Consider the following 20,974-nt stretch of genomic DNA (forward strand, 5'->3'; position numbering starts at 1 on the left):
AAGGCATAAATAAGCAACTGAACTAGTATTCCACAGCAGAAACTGCTAATCAAAAAGGCACATTGTGTATATGCTCCAAATATAGCCACACAAAAGCAAAGACCTTTATTATTAAATATGCAAAACTAGCAGCAGAAATAATTGATCTTGACAAACCTGTGGCAAAAGGGCCAAGTATTAAAAGTTGGAGACAGTAGAGTATTTGTGGAAAATACTTATTCACTGTATACCAAAGAAATTTATCCTAGTAACTAGGGAGTGTCAAGAGGTGGGTTTGAGATTTAAGATGCTGTATCAAACTGTCTTCAGAATATGTTTTCCTGGAGGATCAAAGTCATTTTTGATGCAGACCAGACTAAGGAAGAAATGCAAATGTTTGTCCAACAAAAAATGAGCCATCAGGCAGAAGAGGAATGTTTTTGTCATTCTTCTGACCGTAAAGCACACAGAGAGACTTTCCCAGTGAAACTTTTCTCACTTTTCCAAATAAAAATGCTTGAGAGACAGAGAAAAAGCATAGGAGGTGACCAGAAGAATTTGGAGTACCTTGGAATTGAAATGGAATCTGGAGTTGGAAGATGGAGATGAACAGGAACATTATCAGAAACATGGAAATTGGTGAATAAATTTGAAACTGCAAGGCATTGATCACATTAGTGAAATATGGCTGTATAAGAATACAGGGAAAGAGTGGATCTTTGTTGACTTTGTTAAATTTATGAGGAATCAAAAAGCCTTCATGTCATTAATGTTTGGAGGGACTCTTAGAAAAGAGTAGAAAGAAGGGAAAAGGTAATTGTAAGTAAAACAATTTTTCTTAACAGTATTTCTATGCAACTTTTCACAAATATAAATTACATATTTTATACTGAAGTATTTTTAGTTGTTCTTGCATGTGATAAAGTTATTAAAGTAAACAGATTTTTTTCTTCTCGGTCCTCTTTTCTTTTTCTTCTTTTTGGTATTAAGAAATGTAAGAATTACAGTTCAAAAAGAGAAGAAAAGCTAGACAAAAGCATGTTTAGGTTAATAGGCTGTAATCTTGGGTTGTTCTGATGGGGACAGTGTGTATAAGTACGTAGATCATGATATAAGAGGAGCTTATATGTTTTCTCGTATTTTTGCATAGGTGAATGTCTGGATGAAGACCCTTGACTTAATCTAACACATTTTAAGTGGAAACAAATATTAGAATACTGAATATAAAGAAAATTTTCCCTTTAGCAATAAATGTTTCAGCATGTCTTTCAGGCTGCAATAGAGGACTCCATTTTTATTTTTGTCCTACTTTTCAATGGAGGCAAGCTGATAATAGGGGCAATAAAAGACAGAACCATGGTTTCTTCAAGGGTAAAGGTTACTAATGGTTTCTGAAAGTATGCAAGTTGTTTTCACATTTAGGGGAGGAGTAATAAAGATAAAATAACAAACACCAACTACTTTAAGTAGAATCACAGGCAATAACATGGGTCTTAACATGCATAACCTCAATTTCAGGTTATTTAGGGCCTGTGTTAGCAGATGTCAATCTGGCACAAATGTATATGTTAGGATGGTTAAACTTCATTATTTGAAGATGTACATAATTATGTGTGTTTGTATTAAATGAATAGGTTATGGGGTGTACTGGCAATGTGTTTTTGAGGGTTTTTATTAAAACAAAAGGTCTTGTAAAATGTGACATATGTTGCAGTGCTGATGACAAGAAAAAACGAATAAAGAATTAACCTGCTAAAATTAATGGGTGCATGTATCACAAAAGTTGGAAATAGGCATTTTAAAAGGCTGCCATATAATATAGGTAGGAATAATGTCTTCTTACCAAAATGGCAACACTTTCCATATCATCTTGGAATATGAGTGGTCTCAAATGTATAGACAAAAAGGAAAGAATACTTAATTATAATAACACAGACTGTAAATAGCAATGCTAAACAGCACTTTTGGAAAGAAATGAGCATGTGAATTTAATATAGAAAGGATTTCAGGATGGATATTCTGTGGAATGTCAGGGACACAGGAAAAGAAGAGTACTTATATTAATTGTTAGAGGAGGTCCAGTAGATTTGTAGTAATAAGGGGCTACTGGCAAGGGATGAGGATTATGCTGGCATGTATTTATATTCCAACTAAAACTTCTATTTTAGAGCCTAAAAACATTTGGGGAGAAATAATTAGCTTTACTCAGGGAATATTACTTTTAGATGGGGACTAGATTTTGATTTACAGCAATGAGGATGTACAGTATCTTGGGGACCTAGAAGGGAAAATATAACAAAAGGGGGTAGGTTTCTGAAGAAATTTATTAAAATATTTGGTATGAAAGACATGAATTCAGTAATAGGAACCTAAATGGAATTTACATATAATTCACCAAGATACAATAATTGGGCTAGACGTGACAGAAATTATCTTCAAATTTTCCCTTAAGGAAGCTCTACTCTTAGTATAACCAGACTACTCACTGTATTATAAGCCTAGCACTTGTCTCAATACTTCTCTACTAAGTAAGCACTCTCGTACTAAGTAAAGCACTACATCTACTTACCATCCCTGTGACTATCCAGTTCCCTTAAAGGTATACCACTCCCTTATACTGTTCTAGCATGTCGAGTGGTAGATTACTGGTGTCATCTCCAGTTCAGCTGGTCAATCTGGGTATCTTGAGACAATGCTACAATTGTCTCATGTACACAGACAACCCTCTCCTCCTCCCAACAAACACAAATACATGTGAGAGATGCAACTATATAGCCAAACTGGAGGCTGAACTCTCTCAACTCAGGGCTGGCATGACCAGACAGGAGGAGATGGCAACCACACACACAACAATCCCAGTCCCACATAGACCTACCACAACTGCAAACCAAACACATAAAACACAAAGACATACTCAGAGGCTCTAATAAAAACTTACCAAAACAACAGAGGCTCCCAAAGCAGACATCCAAAAATCCACCACCTCAAAACAAAACACATGCAACACATACTTCAATAAATCAGTGTGTCGACCAATCACAGCCCTTAAGGCCAAACACCTTGCCTGATACACTAGTAATAGGTGACTCCATAGTCAGACACACTGATGTCCCACTGACCAGGCTGAACAAGGAGAAGGTGACTGTGAGCTGTCTATCGGGAGCTAGGATCCGCCACATAACACACGCACTCAGGTCACTCCAAAGCAAGTACAAATATGATTCCATCATTGTCCATGCTGGTGTGAATGACCTGAGACGTACCTCCCTGGACTATATGAAAAGAGACATAGAGGAGCTCTCCGATTATGTAGCCCAGGCTGGTATGACCCTGACCCTGAGCAGCATCTTGCCCTCACCAAGAATGATACCACAATACAAAGACAAGATGATCAGCTTTAACAATTGGCTCAAGTACTGGTGTCATTCTAAGGGGATCCAATGTCTGTCTGCCCGGGATGATATGTTGGACAAGCCACGCTGCTTCGCAAGGGATGGCTTACACCTGTCACCACTGGGCTTCTGGATATTGGCTAAGGCTCTTGCCACCCCCATAGTGCCTTTTATAGGCAAGGCTCAAAAGACAAACCCACCTCCTTAGAAAACAAAATGGAAAAAACTAAGGGTAATGCTGCTCAATGCCAGAAGTCTAAATCTCAAGATGCAGGCACTTGATGCACTCCTCAGCATGGAGAAAATCGACGTCTGTGCAGTAACTGAAACCTGGTTCAAGGCTCCTGAGAGCACCCCAGTGCTACCAGGCTATACCTCGTATCATGCTTTTCGCCCCAAAACCCGGCCGAACCACAAAGGAGGGGAGTGTCCATATTCATAAAGGACACCCACACCTCCAGGTTAGTAGCAACACATGAAGCATCAGAGACCATACAGGTGCAACTAACCATAGACAAAACTGCTATACAACTGGTAGCATGTTACAGACCACCCTCCCAATCTCAAGAACCCCACTCAGCCTTCCTGAAGACATTGGAGGATATGAATGTATCACAAAATACCATCATACTGGGAGACTTCAACTACCCAAACATAGATTGGGTACATTATTCTTGCCCTAATACCCTAGCCCAAAGGTTCCTGGAATTCATAAATTCAAATGCACTGGAACAACTAGTCACCTCTCCCACTAGGGAGATAATATACTAGACCTGATCATCACAAACATGGGGACAAAATGCTCCACACTGGAAGTATACCCTCACTAGTGAGATCTGACCACAAACTAATCACCCTGGATATACATATCCCACCTCCACCCCAGCACAAAAGACCACAGTGAAAAACTTCTCAAAAGCAGACTTCACTCTTCTTAAGACTGAGATGGTATCCTTTAAGCCCACTGTGCCAGTGGATACCACATCCCACAATGCCGAATCCTTCACAAATGATTTCTATGGATATCTCCAAGAATGCATGGATCATGCAATCCCAAACAAATCCAAGTCCCTCTCCACCAAATGTAAGCGTCCTGCCTGGTGGACCTCAGCCATAAACAAATTGTATAACAAAAGAAGGAAGCTACTGCACGTCAGAGCGAAATCCCATGAAGGGAAGACATCTCTGATCAACATTAGCAGAAAACTACGTTCTCTCATAAAAACATCCAAGGCAAACTTTGAGAGAAAAATCGCTAAGGACACTAAAGATAACCACAAAGCCTTCTTTAGCTATGTTAGAAACCTGGGCGGAAACCCTCAGATATGCTCAGAGTTGGTTCACAACAACAAAAATACACTGAACCCACAGATATTGCTAACATTCTGGCTGACAGGTTCAGTGCAAATTTCTCCCTCCTTCACCCCAAAAGAAGAAATATTTATCCCAGCTGAATGTAATCTCCCTGTCATCTCAGATGTCCAAGTGAGAACCGCCCTAAACAAAGCAAAAACACAGCATCAATGGGACCTGATGGTATCCCGGGTGCGTGTTACGTGAACTCCAAGAGGAGCTAAACCCACACATAAAAATGCTATTTAACCTTAGCCTTACTTGGGATATGTACCTGAACACTGGCGTACAGCAACAGTGGTCCCACTCCACAAGGGGGTGCCTCTACAGACCCTGAAACTAACGCCCCATAAGCTTAACTAGCCTGGTCTGCAAAGCTATGGAAAGAATCATTATGGAACTCATAAACAGAGACATAGGGGACCTACAGACACTTGACCCCACCCAGTTCGGCTTTGTAAAGGGCAGATCCTGCCTTTTAAACCTGGTTGACTTTTTCGAAACAGTCACTAGAGCCATTGATGAGGGCAAAGCAGTCCATACAGCATACCTGGACTTGGCTAAGGCCTTCGACACAATACCCCACTCAGGCATCATAGATAAGCTAAACAGCTTAAAAGTAAACCCTTATGTCACTAGATGGGTTGCAAACTGGCTAAAGGACAGAACCCATAAAGTTAAAATCGCTGGAGCAATGTCAGACTCAAAGCCAGTCACAAGTGGTGTCCCACAGAGATCTGTCCTGGGACCCCCTCTTGTTCGGCATTTATTTCTTAGTTGTTAAAGCAAACATGGGAGGGCTGTGGCTGACAAAGTTCACAGATGACTGCAAACTAGGCGCCATAGTCGATACACCAGTAGACACACACATCCTACAAAAAGGCCTCACTGAAATGGACAACTGGTGCCGTAGTCACGGCCTTAAACTAAATGCCAAAAAATGTATAGTCATCCCTTTTGGAAAAAACAAAGTACCCACAAATTATCACATAGACAGCAACCCACTGAGTATGGAAAAAGTAATCAGAGACCTAGGGACCCAAGTAGACAGCGACCTCTCATTTGACACCCACGTTGCCAAAGTGGTTAGAAAAACATTCTACCTTGCACACCTCATCATGAAGGGATTCACATCCAGATCCAAGGATGTCATTGTACCCCTATATTCCTCCCTCATCAGACCCATGATTGAGTACAATGCCCCATTTGGTATGTACCTCACCCGGCATTTGCAACAGCTGGAGAGACCACAAAAGTACCTCACCAAAAGGATCAAGGGTCTCCAACATATGTCTTATTCTGCCAGACTAAAGAAACTTCAGCTCTATTCAGTAGCATACCGCCTGCTCAGAGGTGGTCTCTGCCTGACGTACAAGGCCATGTCCAGTCAGGATCTGATGGACATGCTCCACCTCAAAAAATCCAAATCCATCAGGACCACGAGAGCTAAAGACTTAAACCTCGGCACAAGTATGAATAGGACATGCTGGAGGGATAGATTCATAACCCAGAGGCTTCCCATGCTTTGGAACAGGATCCCAGTTCGTATTAGGCAGAGCCCCTCACTGACTCTCTTCAAGAGAAATCTTGATGAGTGGATGGGAGATCGTAAGTTTACCCCAGGGGTCACATCTGTGTCACTGCTAGACAGGGGCAAAGTAAACTAATTCTAGTATATAAGAGGACCTTCATTGTGTCACTACTAGACAGAGGCACAGTATTCTAGATTTATTCTGTACATTTTTGTACCATTTCATGGGGTGGCAAAAGCCACATCACTATGGCTAGGCTTACAAATGGCCCAGGGCAGACAGCCTAGTACTATACTATGAAACTATGAAACTATGAAACAGAAGCATGCCCATTTAATTGAGAACTTTGAAACACATCCAATAACTATTTCAGACCATGCACCAATGACAACTAAGATAAAAAATGCAAGGCAATGAATTAAAAATGAGAGCCTGCCACTTCTCCACATACCTGTTAAAAAGAGACAAATTTAAGGAATGGGTATTAGAAATTATCGGGTATTTGTTCACCTACCGAATTTGAAAAAACACAAATGTCTAAATACCGAACGATAAACATCAAATGGTAAAATTGACAAACAATAACTTCCATGAAAATAAATCCATCGAATGGCCATAGTTGGTCAACATCAAGAACACAGCCAACCAATGTGGGGGGCTTTGCCCCCCCTCTCAACTATATATATACCAAATCCAAGATCGCGCTACAGTGGGGAATAGGGCAAATTTAATAGGTTTCCCTTCATTTACCTTATGCGTCACATTACTTCCTGGTTGTTGGCCAACTATGGGCATTCGATGGATTTATTTTTGCGGAAGTTGTTGTTCGTTAATTTTGCCGTTCAGTGTTTATCTTATGGTATTCAGACATTCATGGTTTTTCAAATTCGGTATGTGAACATAGACCCACAATTATCTGGGAAGCCAGAAAGTACTTCAGAAGTTATAGCAAGTGAGTGGGATAAAATAAAAGTGGAGTTTAAAATTGGGTAGAAATAAAAGAAAAACAGATCTGGTTAACAAGTAATAAGAATTATTTAGAGGGGCTGACAAAGTTTAAAGTATTACAAAACAAAGGGAATGTCACAGAACAAGAGGAGGTACAACTGCAGGGTGCTAAAGAGAAAATAAGGGAGTACCTGGATAACATAGATGAATTTAGAAAGATTGCTGTTAAGCAACTGTTTTTTGATAACTACCGAGCACAAAAACTTTTGGCACAATGACTTAGGCAACAGAAAGCAGAAAGGGTTGTTACCAAACTTAGGGAGCCTATAAGAAAAATAATCAGAGATCCCGAGAGGTACTGGAGATATTTTAGAAAATTTATGAAAATTTGTGTAAAGCAATGAAGCAGGGAAATTAAGAAAAAAGTATAAATAAAAATGTTTATGGAAAACTTAAATATGCCAAGATTAGAGGTAGATGAGGCTCAGCAACTAACAGTTAAGATAATAGGAGATAAGATAAAAATGATGATGTATCTACATGAAAGTCTTCATGAATAAGATGGTAGTCCAGTGGAAGTTTGGAAGTTAGGAGAGAAAAAAGTAATAAAGATCTGGAAGGTTTTGTTTAACAGTATTTTAAAGTAGGGGAGGCACCAGCATCCTGGAAAAAACTGTGGTAGCTGTAATACCTAAAAATGGTAAAGACTCATCTGATCCAGCTTCATATAGGCCCACTTCAGTTTTAAATCATGATTATAAAGTGTTTATGTCGATAATGGCTAAAGGAATAGCAAAGATGATGCCAATATTGATAGATATGGACCAATATGGTTTTGTAAAGAGGAGGCAAACATTTGACAACATTAATGGAACAATGATGATCCAGAGGGAAGCAGAATGTAGGAAAATTCCGCTCTTATTAGAAGATCTTGAAGCAGAGAAAGCATTCAACAGAGTAAGCTGAGATTTTCTGAGTACGGTAATAGAAGGATTTGCGTTTCCTGATACAACAATAAGGTTAATTGGGTGGATATATAAGGGAACAGAGGCAAAAATCAAAGTGGGAAGGTTTCTCTGATAATATGAGTCTGAACAGAGGAACCAGCCAGGGTTGTCCTCTTTCTCCTTTATTTGTGCTACATTTAGAGCCATTGGCAAAGAAAATAAGGGATTCAGAAATTCAAGGATATAATTGGTATGGTAGTCATTAAAAGTTGTTTTTATTTGTAAATGATATTATTTTGAATCTGATGGAACCAGAAAAGGGCATCTCGGTGTTGTGAAATATTTGGAGTCAGTTCCGTTTTTTGGGCGGATATAAAATTAATGAAGATAAAACAAAGGCGATAGCTATAAACTGTGTACCATCACATGAATTGGTCCAGCAATACCCATATTTATGGGGACATAATAAAATAAAATATTTAGGTTATAGCAGCTAAGAATATGTGGGAAGAGACTAAACAAAAGATAATACAAAAACTGAGAAACTGGAAGCTCTTACCTATAGCAATAACAGTAAGATAAAAGCAGTAAACATCTTTTTAGTCCTTTTAGTTTTATATACAGGGCAGGCATATTTTTATCAACTAGAGGAAGATTTGTGTACCAACAGAAGTCACATGTCTTTTGCCCACCCTTCCCTGGCCCTTCCTGCTTCCTGAGCAACTAATTAATCTCGGGTCATCTAGGTGTCACTCTGGGCTGTATCTTTGTGTTCCACAGTGCAGGAACTATCAATACAGTCAAATAAGATATTGCAAAAGGCTGTAAAAGATTCACCAATAGGTTGTTGGGGGATGTTTGTCAGGAAGATATATGAAGTCTAGCAGTTTCTGATCCAGTTTTGGTTGGGATAGTGTTCTCCTAGTCAATGGAGGGATAATTCAGGTCACTGAGTAGAAAAGTATTTTCTGTTATGGAAAGATTATACGTTTATCTAGGAAGTGGACATTTTCTCGGGGTGACATGGAGAGAGGAAATGGGAAAGCCAGGAATTGGGCAAGAGGAAGGAGAGGAACACATGCAAGGGTAACCTGAAAAGAAGATGGATGGGAGGGAAATGATATTTTATTTTTTGGGGAGAGGTGCCTATTATTCATTTTTATGAAGAATATGATGGTAGCAGGGGACATAAACATGAAAGAAGGAGGGAAGGGTGGAAATAAAGAATGTAGCAAGAACTGACAAACAATGAAATGCAGACAGACAGAGGAATTATGGACTCAAAAGGAAGGCAACAGTGGAGTTGCAGCCAGATAGCTAGAGAATGGGGGGGGTGATGGGAAGGACTGGACTACAAACAAGTTGCTGACAGTGACACACAAGGAATGGATGCACCATAATGTGTGATAGGGTGGGATATATAGGGCTTGCCTGTTAGTCATAGAGGATAATCCCCCCCCCCCAAAAAAAAAAAAAAACAGCTCTATGACTGACATCCTTAGCAGGCCCTGTCTTTAATTGCTCTGGGTGTTAGCCATACAAGAAGACACTGCAGCATCCCAGTGTGGGTATCCAGCTGCCAGTCTACCTCGGCTTTGACTAGCTGCTGCACTTTCCATCAGGTGGCACCTTTGGGCCACTCTTGGAGGAGGTGGATTCTACACTAAACTCCTGAGAAGTGCCCACAGAGGCCATCAGTAAGCCCTCCAAGTCATCTTCTACAGGGTGACCTTTGCTCGCTACAAAGAGCAGGCCTGGTAGCTTCTGGTGACCTGTAAGTAGGCATGTTGGGTGGTGTGAGCCCATGTGGCCACCACTGCACTACATTCTCCAGCATATATGATCATGTAAATAGAGGAGAAAAAAGAACGAGGAAAAATTGCAATACATAAGTACATCTGTATGACTACTTGCTCCAAGTTTAATTGACAATGTCCACTTAGTACACTTACTCTGCCTCATGGAGAACCTGTAACCTCTCTTTAGGCATTGGTGATATAGGGGAAGAACCCCTCATATGGAAGGTACATTACATGTAACTCTACCTGCAAAACCTTTGTTTGTATTTCTAATTGAGCTGTTGTTTTCCTTCACTGGATATTTCTTGTTTAGAAGTGAATCTGAGTGACCTTCAGAGTAACATGTGAGAGGCTTTTCCTGGAGAACTTTCCAAACTCCTATTAAGAAGTAGGATTGCCAACTTCTTCTCCCCTTGGAAGAGGATGGGTGTGGAAGCTAGCTTACGGAAATGTCTTAAAAAGTAAGAGGACTACTGTAGAAGGTGAGATGAAGCTCTGCACAGGAATGTGTGCTTACTCTGACTTTTTGATGGTTTGAAATGGTCTTCTGTTTACTTGTGGCAGTGGTCCATGCACAACCAAAGGTCTTACCAGCAAAGACAAAGGGGGATATTCTACCACCATACTCAGACCTGCAGGTACCTATAAAAAACATGAAAATTGATTTTCCATTTTTTCCACTGTGTCTCTGCCCCCACATATTCTAGCCCAGAGGCTGAAATTATCTTAAATGCAACTGTTTCCTTACTGGTTATTGGTTTCTCCAGGACCGTCTTCAGTGATAAAGCTTACATTTCCTTGTCCTTGAACCTGATGAAGATATAATTTCTTTGTTATCATTACAGATTGCTTTTGTTACCCTGTACTGGGAGCCTTCAGGGTGCGCCTCCATTATAACCAGTGATAAGGAAGTGTTTCAGTCACAACTACTGCTCTCCTGAGTTCGCATTTGATATGCTGGCCTTTTGTAGCCCGTTTGCAATGCTCTCATCAGATGTTTTGTTGTGCATGTAAATATGCAAAACCAATGACATACCACCTCATTCTTTATTTGTTTTTATTTATTTATTTATTTGACATTTGTTTATCGGTAAACTCCAACTGGTATAATATCGTATTTTCATTGCAGGCCCAGGCAGAAAAGCTAAACATTGATATAATATGGTTACAAAGTTAATTAAAGTTCTAACAAAGCTTAATACAGAAGAATGACATAGTAACCAAGTAAAAATTAGCTTCATTTTATACAATGTGAACTGTAGCTGCATAGAGCAAATATTTGGACAGATAGAGCAAACTGTAAAAGAATATTGTCCATAGTTAAAGTATTCACAAGTTGCAGTTCATAGTGATGGCATTAAACACACTGAGTACACAGATGACTAGATAATGTAGCCTAAGCAAAAATATATTTGAACTTTATCTAGGAAATAGATTTCACTAATTCCCTCTCTCCGAACATGATCAAAGTATGCCGAGGGTGGAAGGAGGGGAAGGACTAGTTCAGCCTGGGGTAGTGAAGGGACAGAATCAACTCTTATTAAGGTTGTCTTTTAGTAGTCACTTAAAGCTGGAGAGGTTAGAGGTTGACCTAATTTGGAAAGGGATCGATTTACATTTTTTTAGTGGTGAAGCAGTTTGAGCCAGTTCAAATCCTTAAGATTAATAAATTGCTGGCTGCAGTATTCTTTGTTGGTGGCAGATTTTGCAAGCATATTATAGCATGCCTCCAGCTTATTTATAATTGTAGCCTGAAGGTTAGTTAGGATGGATGCACTGTATAACATGGGAGTAGGCAGAAAGTGGCAAGAGTGGATTTGGTGCTGTTGTAAGGTCATTTTTATGCCTGTTGAGCAGTCCTAATTTTTGGTGAGTCTTTTCGTATTTTATTTTGAATTTGTTGTTGTTTGTCTTTTCGGCTTTTTCTGGTCAGGGGTCACCTCAGCGGAACTCTAGTCCGCTAATGATTGGCAGTACATTTTTATGGTGCCGAGCTGCCAGCCCGACGCCCAACCTTCAGCGAAGGCACGCCCATTCAAGCATGTCTTTCGGAGGCCATTCAACCACAGGGAGGACATGCAGACTCCACACAGAAGGCACTCCAGCTGAGAATCGAACAGGAGAACCTCTTGCTGTGAGGCAACAATGCTACCTCTGTACCACCATGGCTACATTTTATTTTGAATATGCAGGTCAAATTTAAGGTTATTATCTATTATCACTTCAATTTCAGTTTTGTTTAATGAAAAGATTTTGAAATTTGCTTTTTTGGGTATGTGTGATTTGGGGAAAAATAGCGGTAACTTTGTTTTTTATGGTTGAGTAGTAGCTAGACATTATAGAGCCATTTCTCAACTGAGGAAAAAACTTCTTGAGTGATTTGGAGGAGATGAGGCAGGTAATTAGATACACATATAAAGGTGGACTTGTCAGCTTGTTCTATGAGAGAGGCTGGATCTATGAAGGCATAGAGGTCATTGATAAAGTTATGAAACAGGAGGGGACCAAGAACAGAGCCTTGGAGTACACTAGTGGAAACTGACATGTAGGCAAGAGAATATTCTGCCATTTTACAGACTGGAGCTTGTCAGTTAAATAACTATTGAACCACAGTAATGAAGAAGGAGATAGTCCAAGCTGATACAATTTATACATAGGTTTAGGGTGATAAACTATATCAAAGGCTTTTGACAGGTCCAGGAATAAGGAGAAAACAAGTTTGCCTGAGTCCCTGTATTTGTTTATGGTGTCCGTAAATAATAGGAGACAGGAAAGCAGTAGTTGTTCTGTGTATTGGGCGGAAGCCATGTTGGGTGGATGTTAAGAGCCATTCTTTTAGAAGATAGTAGAGGAGTTGATTATGAATAAATACATCTGCCTCTCATTTTGGTCATGTGACCAAACATAGCATGGCTACTTCAGTAGGGATATTACTGCTACTACCATGAATGTAATATTTTATTATGGAGACATTTCTCCAGCATGTTCATGCTATGCAGGACATTATTGGGCTGAGTTACACTAAAATATCCATGGTACTTAGTATAGTACCATGGCGTTACACAACATTCTGAATAATCCACATACTCATAACTATTCATACTCTCACTGACTTAACAAGACAATTTCATGTCTCTGTGAAACTGGCTAACTAAATGCAATATATCAGTTAACACACAAAAAACAAAATGGTAATAATGATGTTCAGGACCCTACAAAAACTGTATAAAATTGTCTATTACATGTCCTGATACAACTTGCAAACAAAATGACAGCAGTATTTGTGAATTTTGCTAGATGAACATCTGTCTTTTCGCTGCCATACATAAAGTCAAATGGACAAAAGTCCTAGAAAATTAAAAACAGCTAACAAATTATCTTGTTACTGTCCTTAATGCTCTTTTCCCCAGATTATGCAAGTTCCAAAGAACAAAATTCAATGCTTCATCAGTCATTCACCCCTCAAACAACATCACTGTCATGCACGTCAAAGAAAGATATCATTGACAATAACAGATAGGGAGACCGTTTTGTTAAACTATCTGATCTTTACTGCATGAGAGGAGCACCCCACAGATATAAAACAGGTTCCCGTTTAAATCTACCACATACGTACTACAGGAAAAGTATTTCAAAAAAGGCCCCACATCACGGAACAGCTTACCACACGCAATCAGGCAGTGAGACAATAAGATCATCTTTAAGAAAATGGTAAAGCAACATAAGCAGATGGTAATACATAGAAATGATTTAAGTATGCTGGTTAATATGTTAAAGTACTGCAAAAGATAATTATATTACTCTGTCAGACGTGTTGATTCTAAATGATAAACTGTAAATGTACAGTAGTACATTTTGCATATTTTGCAAATATTGCACATAATGAAAATGAAAAATACACTATCTGCTAAGGACCTCTTAAGTGTGCCTTCTTTCTAGCAGTTGCAGTGTATCATTTGCTACTTTTCAACACTCTTTCTCAATCTAATCATTTGTTTTATTAATAGTTGACTTATTTATCTGTCAACCAACATAACCACTACAACTACTCCAATACCATTTAGCTGTCTGCAGAGTACTACAGCTGCTATATTGCTTTCTGTTTGTAGGTTCTCATTTCTGTGACTGATGTATTTTCTTAGTTGAACTGGAAGGGTGGCCTAATGGCTAAGGTGTTGCCTTACAAATACAAGGTGCAGGGTTTGAGTCTCACAAGGGATAATTGGCTAGGCTTAAAATGGCTCGCAAGGGCAGTTAGCTTAGTACTAACCTATGAACCTAATGCCTATTGCTTTCTCTGTATATGTGAGTAGTTTATATCTATACTATAGCTTGCTCTGTATATGTGAGTAGTTTATATCTACACTATAGCTTGCTCTGTATATGTGAGTAGTTTATATCTATACTCTGAAACAATTTGTTGTGCTTTCTGCTATCATTTCTTAAAGTACTCTCAGCGCCACACTGTCACTATTTTTTCTGCTGCATTTTTTGTTCCATTCTTGCTATTTTGGCTGAGACCATAGCCAGAAAGTGTGCAACAATCAGCCTATGCACCTGGTTAGCAGTCCGAAATTAATTAATATTCGTCCCAAACCTCTACAGCTGTAGAATTCTGATTTATGAAACTAAGCACACAAGAAAAAAAATGCACAGAGAAGTTTATTTCCTAGACTTTCATTACTGCTGCTGTTTTAGGATCAGAAGATGCATCTTTTTCTGAGAATATGAAACCTCATAAAATAATGAGAAATGTGTAATTTTCATTTAACAAATCATGTTAAAAAGTCATACATTTTACATGTGAACTTCATCATGATTTCCAGTTTGTCACAATCCTTTATGCATTATCAAACTTTCTGAAGTATAATTCTGGTTTCCACTGCCCCACTTGTCAGTACCAGGCATTAGCATTACCTCACCTTGAAAAACCGAACTACATTAACCTTTTCTGTTTTGTAGAGCATGATATAGTCACCATTCTGTGGTCATTTTCAATCAGTTTATAGGTTCATATGACCCTAAAAGACCTTTATAAGCCAAGCCATGCTTCCGAAATGTTTTTGCCATGGTCTGATACTCCTCATTTTACTGAGATAGGGTGATCAAGCAGTTACAAGCTTCCTTCTTCTAATAAGGGCATAGTTGACAGACCAGGGGTAAATTTACATTTCCCCACCCACTGATCCAAGTTGTGCTCGAATAAGTTCTGGAGAGAACTCTGCTTCACATGGAAAGGAAGCCTGTTCTGGAGAAGGGGTAGTCTGTGAGAAACATACCTGTCCTTCCAGCATGTCATATATATGTTGCAGACAAGCTTAGGTACCTAGATTAGATGTTTTAAGTGCAATTTGTTTTGCAGATGCTTATAATGGCTTGATCAGACAATGCATTGGAGGCTAGATATAGAACGCCTCTCAGTAGTCTGTAGGGGAGAGAGTGAAAAGATAATGCATTGAAGTCCGCACAGGATATGCTGCCTGCACCATGTATTCTTTTCATGAGGAACCTCTGTGGGTGCTCCATTTGGTGCATATATCTGGCCAGGTACATGCTAAATGGGGCATTGTTCTCAACAACTGGTCTAATGATAGCTAATTACAACAGAACAATGCCATTTTTGGACCTAGATGCCATCTCCTTGCTTATAAGTTGTCCAATGTTCAATGATTTCCTTACTACAGCAGACACATGAAGATCAAAGGTGAAGTTTCTGTCTGTATGCATTCCCAAATCCCTAACTGCAGGGTCATGTCTTAGGGGTGTATTCAATGCATCAATGTTCATAGGTGGTGGTTTTTCTGAAAGATACTATTTTGCATTTGCTGGTGCTGAGTTTTAGACCCTGACTGTGGCACCAGTTATTGGTCTGTTAGGTCTTCTTAGAGACTGTTCGTATTGTTGGGAGGTTCTATGACTACATCTAGTTTGCAATCATCTGCAAACTTGGTCAGCCAGAGGTCTTTGAAACTGGCCTTAACCTCAGAGAAGTCATTGCCAAAAAGGAGTGACCCCAGCACCGAACCCTGGGAGACTCTGCTAGTGACTGGCCTTTTTGTGGAGGTAGACTTGTCTATCCTGACTGCCTGTTTCTTATCTATGAGCCAGTTGACTAGTCAGTGAGTGACATAGGAGTTTATATCTAATTTCACAAGCTTGACGACAATGCCCAAATTCTTTGGCCAGGTCAAGGGAGGCAGTGTACACCATTTTGCCCTCATCCATTGCTTTGGTGACTTTAGAGAAGTTCACTAGGATGAGTAGACATTACTTGCCCTTGATGAAAGCAAATTGGGTTGGATCCAATATCTGAAAGCTTCCTATATCATTATTTATCATGGCTATGATTATTTGTTCCATGGCTTTACAATTATTTCATCACGTTGCAGTGCACTGCCTTTGATACTGCAGACAAAGTTGTTTTCATATCATCTGGCTGAGTATAGGTGGCTCCCTTTACAATTATTTCATCGCATTGCTGTGCACTGCCTTTGATACTGCAGACATAGTTTTCATATCATCTGGCTGAATATAGGTGGCTCCCTTTACAATTATTTCATCACATTGCTGTGCACTGCATCTGACACTGCAGACATAGTTGTTTTCATATCATCTGGCTGAGTATAGGTGGCTCCCTTTACAATTATTTCATCATGTTGCTGTGCACTGCCTTTGATATTGCAGACATAGTTTTCATATCATCTGACTGAGTATAGGTGGCTCCGTTTACAATTATTTCATCGCATTGCTGTGCACTGCCTTTGATACTGCAGATGTAGTTTTCATATCATTTGGCTGAGTATAGGTGGCTCCCTTTACAATTATTTCATCACGTTGTTGTGCACTGCCTTTGATACTGCAGACATAGCTGTTTTCATATCGTCTGGCTGAGTATAGGTGGCTCTCTTTACAATTATTTCATCACATTGCAGTGCACTGCCTTTGATACTGCAGACATAGTTGTTTTCATATTGTCTGGCTGCGTATAGGTGGCTCAGTTTACAATTATTTCATCATGTTGCTGTGCACTGCCTTTGATACTGCAGACATAGTTGTTTTCATATCGTCTGGCTGAGTATAGGTGGCACCCTTTACAATTATTTCATCACGTTGTTGTGCACTTCCTTTGATACTGCAGACATAGCTGTTTTCATATTGTCTGGCTGAGTATAGGTGGCTCTCTTTACAATTATTTCATCACATTGCAGTGTACTGCCTTTGATACTGCAGACATAGTTTTCATATCGTCTGGCTGAGTATAGGTGGCTCCCTTTACAATTATTTCATCACATTGCTGTGCACTGCCTTTGATACTACAAACATAGTTGTTTTCATATCGTCTGGCTGAGTATAGGTGGCTCTCTTTACAATTATTTCATCACATTGCAGTGCACTGCCTTTGATACTGCAGACATAGTTGTTTTCAAATTGTCTGGCTGAGTATAGGTGGCCCTTTACAATTATTTCATCACGTTGTTGTGCACTGCCTTTGATACTGCAGACATAGCTGTTTTCATATCGTCTGGCTGCGTATAGGTGGCTCCGTTTACAATTATTTCATCACGTTGCTGTGCACTGCCTTTGATACTGCAGACATAGTTGTTTTCATATTGTCTGGCTGAGTATAGGTGGCACCCTTTACAATTATTTCATCACGTTGTTGTGCACTGCCTTTGATACTGCAGACATAGCTGTTTTCATATCATCTGGCTGAGTATAGGTGGCTCTCTTTACAATTATTTCATCACATTGCAGTGCACTGCCTTTGATACTGCAGACATAGTTTTCATATCATCTGGCTGAGTATAGGTGGCTCCCTTTACAATTATTTCATCACATTGCTGTGCACTGCCTTTGATACTACAGACATAGTTGTTTTCATATTGTCTGGCTGTGTATAGGTGGCTCACTGTACAATTATTTCATCACGTTGCTGTGCACTGCCTTTGATACTGCAGACATAGTTTTCATATCATCTGGCTGAGTATAGGTGGCTCCCTTTACAATTATTTCATCACGTTGCTGTGCACTGCCTTTGATACTGCAGACATAGTTGTTTTCATATCATCTGGCTGAGTATAGGTGGCTCCCTTTACAATTATTTCATCACATTGCTGTGCACTGCCTTTGATACTGCAGACATTGATGAAGAATGCCTTGTGGTTGTCAGCCTTGGAGGCTAGTTTTACCTCAGATTTGTCTTTGAAAAACTTAATTATTCCCCTGCATTTTTTATTTAGTTTGGTGAGGGAGTTCTTACCTTGCTGGGCATTACAATTTCTGTTTTTGGCCATGATGTTCTTCCTTTTGTTATACCATCTATTGATGGTGGGATTCTACCAGGGTGACATGTTTTTGGAGTCTTTCATTTAAAAGTAGGAAATTTGCCTTGAAAAAGTTACAGGGTTACCTAGTGTTCCAGGTTTTATTTTTATTTTAAATGAGACAGTTTTATGTCATGACCTGATTAGTGAGGAAATTACACTCTGGTGGAGGGGGGATGCAACATTCCTTATTGGTGAGGACTAGGTCAAGGATATTGGTTCCCGAGTACATATGGACTACCTGGCCTGAGACAGTCATGTTAACAAAGTCCAAGAATCTGCAAGTTTGAGATCATGTATGATTTCCACTTTCTAGCTGGGTAGTTGAAGTCCTCCACTGCTATGGTGTTCAGTTGAATGGTCAGTGACTCAAGTTTATTTAAGTAAGTGGCATGGGTTTCCTTTGTCATAGAGGGGGGACCTATAGCTCATAAAGAAATTGCAAGGATCTTTGTTTATGGTGAGGTGTATGTAGAGAAGCTCAGGTGCATCATACTGCTTCAGGTGTACTTGTTTTTGCTGTAAATTGAAACACCCTCACCTCTTGTCTCTTTCTGTGCAGTAGCTGGCCTAAATGAGTGGAAGATATTATAGTCCTGCACTGCTGGGGTGCTCTCTTTGGCTTTAAGCCATGTATCAGTACCCGCATAGACATCTACGATCTCCAGGATAGGAAGATCTTGCAGGGAGTGGAGTTTCTTGTTTAGACTCCTGGCATTGAGTAGTAAAACCTTTGTATTTTCATACGTTGGTATAGTTCTGTACAATAGTTTATCCAGATGGCAATCCCTTAAAAAGGCACTATGGGTGTGAACAAGGTATCAGCCAATATTCAAAAGCCTAAAGGGTACAGAAGCAGACCATCCCCGGTGAAGCATCGTCTTCTGTCAAACATATCTTCCCAGGCTGACTAATATTGTACCCATATTTGAACAACACCAAAACCTAAGCCAATTAATGGGTTTTAGCCCTTTCTCCACTGTAGTGCAATCTCAGAGTTGGTAAATATAATTAGCAGGGGGTGTGGGAGTCTGGGGGAGACTTGCTCCCCATAAATATTGATTAAAGGGTTGTTTTGTGGTATTTTTGTTTTTGTGTTTCAACATTTGGGGTCAGTCATTTATTTGATTGACACAATGATAGGATATTATATTTAAACGCAGACAGAGAGACACACACACACAAACAGAAACACAGACACACACACACCCCTATACACAAACACACACATAAAACAGAGAATGTTTGGGAAGATTTTTAACTTGTTGAAATTACAGCTTTCACAACTTGCCAGAAGTCTTGACTATTTTGGACTGCTGCCTTTTAAAGGTTTTATGCAACCCTGGAGATGATTATATTATGGAGTTTCTGGGGACAAAACTCCCCAAATGTAGGTTGAAAAAACTTTCTTGTGGCCATAGGAGCATTTTAAAATGAGTGGTTCCAAATTTCCAGGGCTTTTAATTTGTTGTGGTATACAAGCATACATGTATAAGTGTGAGTAAGAAGGAGGACAAATCTAAATGATTACCCCTCTGTCCCATTTAACTGTTAGTTTAAATTGGACATATAAAGGGAAGAGTAGTTGGTGATAAGGAGGAAAGATGCTAAGAGCGGTTTTAAACAAGTCATCCATAGCTATACCATCCTCATTAAAGTGAGATGGAAGGACACTGTTTTCACAATTTCCATCCTGTTCATTACATGCAGCACTTACTGTGACTGAGTTATGTTAATATCAGAAGCAAGGAATGGTTAGCTATACAATTAATAATAATTATAACAGGATATGTAATTAATAGACACAGAAGAAGTAAAACCATTTTAAAATTTGAGCATTTGATGTATGTAAACGTGATGATTTAGGCTGTCAGTCCAGTAATCTTCCTGACAAACTTTATCAAGGCAGTGGCCTGTGGAAATGGCCCCACCACTTGTGGCATCTCATATATTTCCTTGTGGGTCTCCATAAACAGTTGCCTTCCCACTGCATCTTCAACTTTCTCCTTCCATGCCTGGAGTTTTGGCCACTTCTTGAAAACATCCCGGCCTGCACCTAAAGGCTGAAAAGACATAACCGGTTTAATTGATTTGCCTCTGGACACCTACTGTGTTTATATTCCTGATTTTTCTGGCTTCTTCAAACATTTTCACAGTTTCTAAATATTGTGCCACTTATATGATTTGCATAAACCTGGTTAATTCCTCCCAGGTTTTAAGTTTGACTAGCTCTGCAAAAATCAGCCCACATGTTTAAATCACAGTGAAAATCAATGAAAAAGACTGATCTCATTTTAGATGCCCCATAGGTTAAGCAATTGAGTATATACTTTGCTCAGTATCACAGCATTACTTTTTCTTGAAATTTCAAGCTCCCACGTGCAATGCACACTGCCACTCTTTTAAACACATCAGATGTCCTATCACCAAGTTAATGAGCACCATCTGGCTATGGCCTGATATTATTTATAGCCGCTCGTGGACTTAGGATCGTTTCATAGTTGGCACTGGATTAATTAAAAAGGGTGCTGAATGAGGCTGTAGTCTCCTGGCCCCTGTGTCTGAATTAGCCCTCCTATCGTCTGAAGAAAGGATACTTCAGAGTCATACTCCAAAACCTTATCTGCCTTCCTGGATTCTGTAGTTTGCCTATTTACCTTCTATTTTACTACTTCTTCCAGTAATTCACTTTGCACAAAC

General features: G+C 39.6%; 1 protein-coding gene across 1 annotated transcript in view; it reads right to left on the reverse strand.

Moving 5' to 3' along the window:
- Nucleotides 1–16,933: 16,933 nt before the first annotated feature.
- Nucleotides 16,934–20,974, reverse strand: part of LOC122799546 (glutathione S-transferase theta-1-like) — a 247,628-nt gene continuing 243,587 nt past the window's right edge. The window contains exon 5 of the mRNA XM_044068676.1: nucleotides 16,934–20,337. Coding sequence (XP_043924611.1) covers nucleotides 20,137–20,337 — 201 coding nt within the window. The 3' untranslated portion in view covers nucleotides 16,934–20,136. The remainder of the gene's footprint in view (nucleotides 20,338–20,974) is intronic.

The sequence above is a fragment of the Protopterus annectens genome, chromosome 4.part0 (assembly GCF_019279795.1).
Source record: "Protopterus annectens isolate FY-2018-M chromosome 4.part0, PAN1.0, whole genome shotgun sequence".
NCBI classification, from domain to species: domain Eukaryota; kingdom Metazoa; phylum Chordata; order Ceratodontiformes; family Protopteridae; genus Protopterus; species Protopterus annectens.